The 8,298-nt window shown below is 29.3% G+C and overlaps 2 protein-coding genes across 4 annotated transcripts; one reads left to right on the plus strand and one right to left on the minus strand.

Annotated features, from left to right (window-relative positions):
• Positions 1–380: 380 nt before the first annotated feature.
• On the minus strand, positions 381–2,869 carry Usp39 (ubiquitin specific protease 39). The gene is made up of 9 exons (XM_069116915.1): positions 2,657–2,869; positions 2,082–2,360; positions 1,831–2,006; positions 1,532–1,757; positions 1,167–1,453; positions 970–1,098; positions 849–910; positions 558–780; positions 381–489 (listed from the first exon to the last, which is right to left on the minus strand). The coding sequence occupies exons 1-9, from the start codon at positions 2,733–2,735 to the stop codon at positions 442–444; spliced, it is 1,509 nt and encodes a 502-aa protein (XP_068973016.1). The 5' UTR covers positions 2,736–2,869; the 3' UTR covers positions 381–441.
• Positions 2,870–3,434: 565 nt separating this feature from the next.
• On the plus strand, positions 3,435–7,708 carry LOC138181673 (zinc finger protein 157-like). 3 transcript variants are annotated; one of them, XM_069116721.1, is made up of 5 exons: positions 3,435–3,874; positions 4,132–4,566; positions 4,706–4,957; positions 5,029–5,953; positions 6,032–7,708. In XM_069116721.1, exons 1-5 carry the CDS (start codon positions 3,734–3,736, stop codon positions 6,484–6,486), a joined length of 2,208 nt encoding a protein of 735 aa, XP_068972822.1. In that variant the 5' UTR covers positions 3,435–3,733; the 3' UTR covers positions 6,487–7,708. The 3 variants fall into 3 exon arrangements, with proteins under 3 accessions (XP_068972822.1, XP_068972823.1, XP_068972821.1); XM_069116722.1 differs by having other exon boundaries at positions 5,029–5,941; XM_069116720.1 differs by having other exon boundaries at positions 3,436–3,874; positions 5,029–7,708.
• The last annotated feature ends 590 nt before the right edge of the window (positions 7,709–8,298 follow it).

Below are 8,298 nucleotides of genomic sequence, written 5' to 3' on the forward strand. Positions count from 1 at the left end.
CCCACCGATCGTCACGACTGTACTTCCAGTTTGTACTTCCGATCTTCTCGGCAAAGTTCGGCAGCTTTCGACACGATCGGCGGCCCGTAGGGTTAGATGCTATACATATACATGTAAAAAGGATTTAGCAATCACAATTTTCTTTTTACTAAATACGAATTTACGATAATCTTATTAATAAAATTATTGACACGAGAAAATCCGATAAATGTTTAATTTAGGTATAACTTTTAACAAACTATCTGCGATTTTGAAATATAGAAATTATTACAAATTGTAGTGAATTATTTTATGTGCTGTATCTTTACGTCAGTTTTTAAACTTATTATATTATTTATTATCTTTGATTTATTAGGGATATTATGAAATAAAAAATAAGGTAAAGTGAAAAAATGAAACATTTTATTTATAAAATTACATCTATCACATCGTTCTTTTGCTTTAATTGTTGCCATTTTCCGAATATACATCATTTTTTAGTTCATAAATCTGAAAAAAGAGAGAAACGTATGTATATTTTCCCTCTATTATTCAAAATGTTCGTTATTAATACATACTTGTATATATGCTTCAGTTAATGTTATCATTTGTGGCAAAATTTGAGTTACGTGTAAATCCTGCAACTCGTACCACTGACCAGTTGCTCTATGTAAAATGTGAACTCTATACGTTCCTTGACCAGGTTCACCATCGTGAACTATATTTGCTACTAAATCATATGTTGTAAATGGATGTCTTTGTTTTACTTCAGGTGTTAAAATATCTCCAAAATCTACATTTCTGAAAGCAGTATATATTTTTAAGTTCTTTCACATTGTTATATAATAATATTATTAAAAGTTACGTACTTAACTGGGAAATTAACTATGGTGGGATTCTTTTCCACAAAGAATGTGTTCTTTGTAAACCTCTGTAAAAAAATAAAATAAAAGATGAACATATAATATTAATACGTCATTATATACTTACTTTTATATAAAGTATGAGATAAGGAGGAAGCTCTGTTATTTCAAATCTCTTCATAAAATTTTCTTTATATGTTTTGTACTCTTTTTCAGTTACAGCATTAAATTTATTCAATAATGTGTACAAATTGACCTATAGTAAAAAAAAAAAGATAAGTTTTCTGATACTGTGATGATCAAAGCTTATGGTTCGATACTTACTTGAGGAATAATATTTTCAGTAAATTGGTCTTTGAAAAGAGGTGGTGGTGGAAGATCACATGTCAAATATAAAAATGGGCTTTCTGTTACAGTTTCGCCATATTCTACCGTATGAAGTAATTCACTTCTTTGACTTTCATCCAATTCAAGTGGTGGTATTTTTCGTGTATATATCCGCATATGACCCAAAAACGTTTTATACACTATACTAGAATCACGCTTTTTTGTACCATTTAATGCTAAATGAAGGGCATTTAAAAACCATGAAAGAAAATCGATTGGATCACCTGAAAATTGTATTTTCAATATATAAAGGTTATTAATAAAAAAGTGATTTACTTGTTGTAATATAATTTTATTTGTACCCTGTTCAGTAAATTGAAATCTCTTTTTACTCCATAAAACAACAGCTTGTAACATTTCATGTGGACTGACATGAGCTTTGAAATTACGGGGATTCCATAATTTTCTCATTAATTCACCAAATCGTTGAACTAAAAGATAAGAAGAGTCTCCAGGTGGCCTCTTGACATGAGAATAATTAGATTCTCTTAAGAAAAAATCTCTTAAAGGTGTAACATGAGAAAGTGCCTAAAATATTGAACTCTTATAATTATATCATAAGATAGAATTAAAGAGATCTAAATATTTCAAACTGACTCACTTGTAAAATAACATTACAGTAATCATTTGCTTTAATATTATTCATTCCCACAATACCAGGAGAATATAGCGATCCATCTATGGCTCTTGATAACTTATCACTTTTATCTAATTGTGCAATTTGTGCTTTATCAAATGTTGGATTTAAAACATATTTTATGTCATCCAATGATGAATCTGAGTAACAGTTATTTATTAAGAAATATCATTATCTTTTGATATAAACAAAATAGTCAAATAATATTTTCTTACCAATTATTTCATAATTGTCGGGTAAACAATAAAATTTTAATGTATGTAAATTTAAGAAAACATGATGACTTTCAGCTACACTATGTGTGTATGCATGAGTGTTTGTACCTCTACCTTGAAAGTACTTTCCACACACAAGACAAGCATATACATTAATTTTTGACAATGATACTGAACATAGTTTTTCAAAATCAAAGTCTAAAAATTGGCGATTTATTGTATCTAAATAAGGGCACAATCGTGGAGCTTCTGAATTTGTTTTTATAATTTTAGCTTTTTCTGTAATTAGAAAAAATAATCGTAATGTATTTTAATTATTTTTAAGTTAGAAACTATATTTAGAAAAAACTACATATTTTGAAAGGATTAAATTTATTTAACGTAAGGTCAAGTCCATAAATGCCAAAATAATGTATATTTTTACTTAGAATAGGTTAATCAAAGTGATTAAAATAAAGGAATCATCACCTAACCTTAAAATTCAAGTATGTAAACAATAAACTCGTGACATTTTATAATAGGTATTTAAAGTAAATAATAATTAATTCATGCAAGAAGTAACCAAAAATACTCACTGGCAATTTCTTCATCTAAATTATTTCGTTCTATCACTAATTTTCTTTTTTGTTGATTCCCCGATTTACTTGTCGCCATTTTTGTTAGCAGTTCAGGTAAATCATTTTTATATAGCGATACATTCGTAAATGAGTAATGAATAAATACTAGTATGTAAAAATCATTAATAAAAATTAACGTTTGCAAATATTACAGAAACTGACATATATTTAAGCTACAACGTAACTAAAAAATAAAATGGCGTTGATAATTTTACTTTGTTTTATTATATTTAAATAAAGAGTTAATAAAAACATAGATTTATATCATACACATAACTATGTTAATACATTTTCTTTATTTCTCTTTACAAAATATTTCAATATTTAATATAATATAAAGAAAAACATTTAATATATTCTCCCTCATTTAAAAAATTATTAGTATATCTTAGTTTTAATAAATTAATAAAAGTATATATTTGAAATCAAATTTGAAATAAATACTTTTTTAAATCAAGAAACTTTTTCCATAACGAAGCAGTATTAATAAGGTTATGTATAATTTAATGAATTATCAACTATATAACAATTTTTTAAAATGCGATATGTATAAAGATCCTTGTTTTTATCATTATTGCAGATGCCTATAAATTAGTTAAATTTATTGAAATAAATATCATTCAAAAATGCAATAGTAAATGAACTCGATATTCGATAGCTCGTTAGTCGATTGAAAAAAGCTTCAGTCTTTGGCTGTTTAGCGCGCCACCTACAAAACAAATTCTTTTTAGATGAAAAGAGAGCAACGCAAGTTAATTCCCCCGCTACGGATGCCACGACTGATTGTCTCCGATGGTGTGAACGCAGACTCGCTTGACAAATATCCCCGGATAATGCATATCTATAAAGTAGAGAAGTTTTCAACTGAAGATCAGCAGGAGGCAAATTAGGGAATGTCGTAATGCACGGCATAAGTTTTTTAAATCACGTAAAAGACCTTGGCCGTTGGGTTTCTTAAAGTAAAATCGTTCCGATCGGTCCTTCAAGTACCTTCGTTTAATCTGGCAAAAAAACGATCCTCTTCATTCTGTTGATATGGCCGTCGTCGAGGAATTTGATTATTTATGTCGTTTATGTGCGACCAAAACGGGTATTCTAATGGGATTACCGATCTTCGAAGCCGGCGATCAGATGCGCAACATTGACAAGAAAATAGCCGCATGTTTGCCAGTGCAGGTAAAATCATGCACAAACAGTAGCAATTTCACTGCAATCTTCAGTGCTCTGTCTTCACCCCCTCTTTCTAATTTAACTATAAATAGAGGAAGAAAATTGGTGCAAGGTTTCACAAACTCCTCATGATAAGGGGAAAGCTATATATTAACTTTAATTAACTGTATAGTTGCTTTAAAAAATTGAAGATTGTGATGGCCTTTCGTATGCTCTTTAAAAAATATATATATTAGTGTTGTCAGTTAATTGATTATTTTTAGGTGTCTATGACTGATCAATTACCAAAAGTGGTATGCGAAGAGTGTGCTTATAAATTGGATCAGCTGTTTGATTTTCGTGAAAAATGTTTACATACTGAGGCAGTATTCATGGAAATGTTAAAAGAAATTGCCAAGCAAGAGATTGTTCGTATATCAAAAAGGGATTTGGAAGAAGTAGAAGAAATGAAGAGGATTCAGAGGAATATTAACAGAATACAAAATAATATGGAAAACGTACAAAATCATGTAAATCCCCAAGAAACAGCAGAGCCTACTATACATACTATGCAAGTCATAGATGAAATAGATTTGGCAGCTGGCGAACAAGTTGTTACACAAGAAGAAATAGGGCAACAAGATACAGATATTGAGGTTACTGGTATCGACTGTTTAGATGGGGATACAGCTAGAATGGTGGATGAACATATACGAGAAGTAAATGAACAAATAAACCTAATATGCTTGCTGAAATAAATTGTACTATATCTATTACAACAATATTTTCATTTAAAATTATTTCTGAATGCAATAATGCTTCAAATGTAACTTAAATGTGTATATTCTTGTATTGCAGGTTTCTAATCATCAAATAGCAATGCATTTGGAGGGTGATATGACTGTAGTTGGAAATTTAACAGTTAGTGGTCATTTGAGTCAATTAGGAATAAATTATGTTACTTCAATAAATCCTGAAGATCAAAATCGAGAATCAATTGTACATTATTGTGATAATGTAAAGTATGAATCAGTACCAATAAAACAAGAATATCATAGGTTGCAAGATAGATTAACCACAGAAGATCCTGCAAATGTACTTGAAGATAATGTAAGTTATTTAAATAGAAGTGAAATATAAATAATATACAAATTTATTTGATAAATAATTTTAATCTATAGGTACCACATGAGAATTTTGCTCCTGCTCAACCAGAGACTGGTAGTGATATAGAAGAAACACGTGTAGTTGAAAGTGAAACTCCTAGGCATACAACTTCTCAAACAAATACTATGGCATCAACGAGTCAAATAACAACTGGAAGTCCAGAAATTTTAGTAGAATATACAAAAAGAGCCAAGCATGCATTATTAGAAACAGCATTAAATAATCCTACAGTTGATGAAACAGGTTCACATTGGTATGTGTGTCCATTTTGTAATGAAGCAACATTAGGTTCGAATAATATGATAGCACATTTTGAACAATATTTTTGCTGTTGTCCTTGTGGTTTATATTTTACAAGTGTAGATGCCTTAAATGTACATAAGGAAAGATGTGATGTATATAAAAGTAAAACAATTGACAAAGAAAAACAAATCACAGAACCTGAATTAGTGTCTTCTCAAGATGAAGTAAATATAGAAGAAAAAAAACAAACAACAGTAAGGCAGAAATGGACTCCAAAAGTTTGCACTCAATGTGGTAAACAGTACAGGACAAATTATAAATTACAAGAACACATGCGGAAACATACTGGTGAGAAGCCTTTTCAGTGTGTGACTTGTGAAAAAGCATTTCGTAGTAAAATTGGGCTTGCACAACATGCGGCTACACATACAGGGCAATATGATTATAATTGCTCCACATGTGGTAAAGGTTTTCAATCTAAAAGTTATCTTGTTCTTCACCAAAGAGTACATTCAGATTTAAAGCCTTTTCCATGCAACACTTGTGGACAACATTTTAAAACGAAACAATCATTATTAGATCATCAAAATAGACATCTTGGGGTCAAACCATATGTATGTGAAATTTGTGGCAAAGGTTTTATAACCAAAGGACTCTGTAAAAGTCATCAAAAAATACACTCGGGTATGGATAATCGTCAGTATCCATGTGTGGTATGCAATAAAATGTTTGTTAGTAAAAGTTATCTGAACACTCATTTACGCATTCACACAGGTGAAAAGCCGTATTTGTGTGAAGTTTGTGGTAAAGGATTTTTAACAAGAGTCGATCTTAAAATTCATTCAACAATGCACACGGGAGAAAAAAGCTTTAAATGCGATATGTGCGGAAAAGTATTCGCCAGAAGGGCAGCGTTAAGGTGTCATAGAAGATTGCACACTGGAGAACGGCCTTACAGATGTGATGTATGTGGTAAAACATTCACACAGTTCACTCCTATGGCCATTCATAAAAGATTACATACCGGAGAGCGACCGTATGAATGTGATGCATGTGGCAAAACATTTGTATCGAGATCAACCATGATGTGTCATAAAAAAAAACACCATGGTACAGCACCCGTGCAAAAAGATGAACCAGTTCCTCGTCAAAATGAAATAAAAAATATCTTACCAGCAGAAATTGTACTCCGAGATTCCCAGGAAGGAATTCAAATTACCGCAGATTGAAACGCATGATTAAAAATCGGGAAACGTTGAAGTAAATAGATACAAACAACGCATGATAAAAAATGAAATATCAAGTCTGCATTTTATAAGAAGCGGCATTAGTCACCACAATGTATTCCTTTACTATAGCATATATGTTAAAATTATATACAAAGAATATATTTTCGAGGATTCTTTGCAAGGGATAACAATGTTTTCTAAAATCATGTATACCTATAGAAAGTAAAGAAAAAATTAAATAATGATTTACATTATCATTAAAATATCGATATTGGTATTTTGCCGAAGTATGTTGCTGTTTTCAAATTGTCTACTTTTTTATTTGCAGTTTGTTTTGCTCTGGAATCTTTCAAAGATTAATAATTATTGTTAATCAAGCCATAAAATACTGTCAAGTTTAAGTCATGTAAAAGATAAATATTATTTTCAAGCTTCTACAGTTAATGTATGTGCATTATAGGACTTGATTTTTAGCTTGTGATAATACATTTTTTCAATGACATATGTTAAAAAGATTATATAGTATAGTATGTAGTTTCTCAAATTCCGATCAAATGATACCAAGATTAAATATCTACATTTATTCTAACAAAGCTCAAATTATGGACATATGATATAAAATTGAAATGAATTAATTTATAATTTATTTTTTAGCATATTTTTAAGAAATGCAATGCATTGTCAATGAAATAACACAAATGTTATTTATTTAAAGATATACTAAATTGAAAAATGGCTCGTTTGAATCATTACATAAGAATTTTCTTTATATTGTGTGTGCATTATAAATTGTTATAAATGTCATGAAAAAAAGAAAATAAAATGACACATTTACTAGCTATATAACATAAAACATGATTATCATAAAGAAAGTCAAATATTTTCTTATTGATACTAGTAAAACATTAAAATATTATTTATCGAATTAAAGGCTGATAGCTATTTTTACTGCAAGGAAATGCTATAGAATGGTGGTTATATCATATTAACAATGTAGTTTCTTAAATTTAACAAAAGTGTAAAGTTATATATAATCACCTTTAACACATGCATATTTCTGTGGCATCTCTGCGGTTTTCTTTTAAATAAAAAAGCTTTCAGCACTACACATAGTAGAAATTGTGATATGTAACAATAAAATGATTACATTTGTAAAATTGTGATGATTGTAATATTATTGACAAATCCTATCAGAAAAAATATAAAAAATTCTACAACCAGATTTAGAATTTATTTTTAAATTTTATACACCTATACACGTAACTAATATTCTTTATTTATTACAGTTTTAGTTGTAACATATTTAAAGTAACATGTCATCTGTTTTTTACCCTCCAAATGTCTAGTTAATAATAAGGTTAATCCAAGTAATAAAAAAAATGAATTTTATTAAAAATTCTTTTTATTTCGAAACGGTATTAAATAATAATATTAATGACAAGAGCTGCTAAATTGATATTGGGCTTAAAATTTAGCAGCAATAACATAATACGAGCATTACGCGCGTACGTTTATCTTTTTTTTTAAATGGACATAAACTTATTTTTGTCTTTAACTACATTATTACACTGACCTGTTATGCAGCTATTACATACGTACACTCGTGTGTATGCATAATATACATATATATGCATGTGTATGTGTCTAGCGTGTTAACAATTTCCATTACAATCGCTGTTCCTATTTCCTACATCGTCCTACAATTGACAACAAATATTTAATCTATAATTTGACATTAACTACCTATGCAAGGCATCGATGACAATATATTTGTTTCGTTATTTTTTTCCTTTCTATACTATATATAGGGGG

This window comes from Bombus flavifrons, chromosome 7 (genome assembly GCF_040668555.2).
Source record: "Bombus flavifrons isolate JBK064 chromosome 7, iyBomFlav1_principal, whole genome shotgun sequence".
In the NCBI taxonomy this organism is placed as follows: domain Eukaryota; kingdom Metazoa; phylum Arthropoda; class Insecta; order Hymenoptera; family Apidae; genus Bombus; species Bombus flavifrons.

Excerpts from the sequence above, each read along its gene's own strand:
- Usp39 (XM_069116915.1), bottom strand. The coding sequence starts at position 2,735 with ATGGCGACAAGTAAATCGGGGAATCAACAAAAAAGAAAATTAGTGATA. Across the intron at positions 1,758-1,830 it reads ACTGTAATGTTATTTTACAA|GCACTTTCTCATGTTACACC; the intron begins GTGAGTCAGTTT and ends TCAATATTTTAG. Across the intron at positions 1,454-1,531 it reads ATTTCAATTTACTGAACAGG|GTGATCCAATCGATTTTCTT; the intron begins GTACAAATAAAA and ends TACAATTTTCAG.
- LOC138181673 (XM_069116720.1), top strand. The coding sequence starts at position 3,734 with ATGGCCGTCGTCGAGGAATTTGATTATTTATGTCGTTTATGTGCGACC. Across the intron at positions 3,875-4,131 it reads CCGCATGTTTGCCAGTGCAG|GTGTCTATGACTGATCAATT; the intron begins GTAAAATCATGC and ends GATTATTTTTAG. Across the intron at positions 4,958-5,028 it reads CAAATGTACTTGAAGATAAT|GTACCACATGAGAATTTTGC; the intron begins GTAAGTTATTTA and ends TTTAATCTATAG.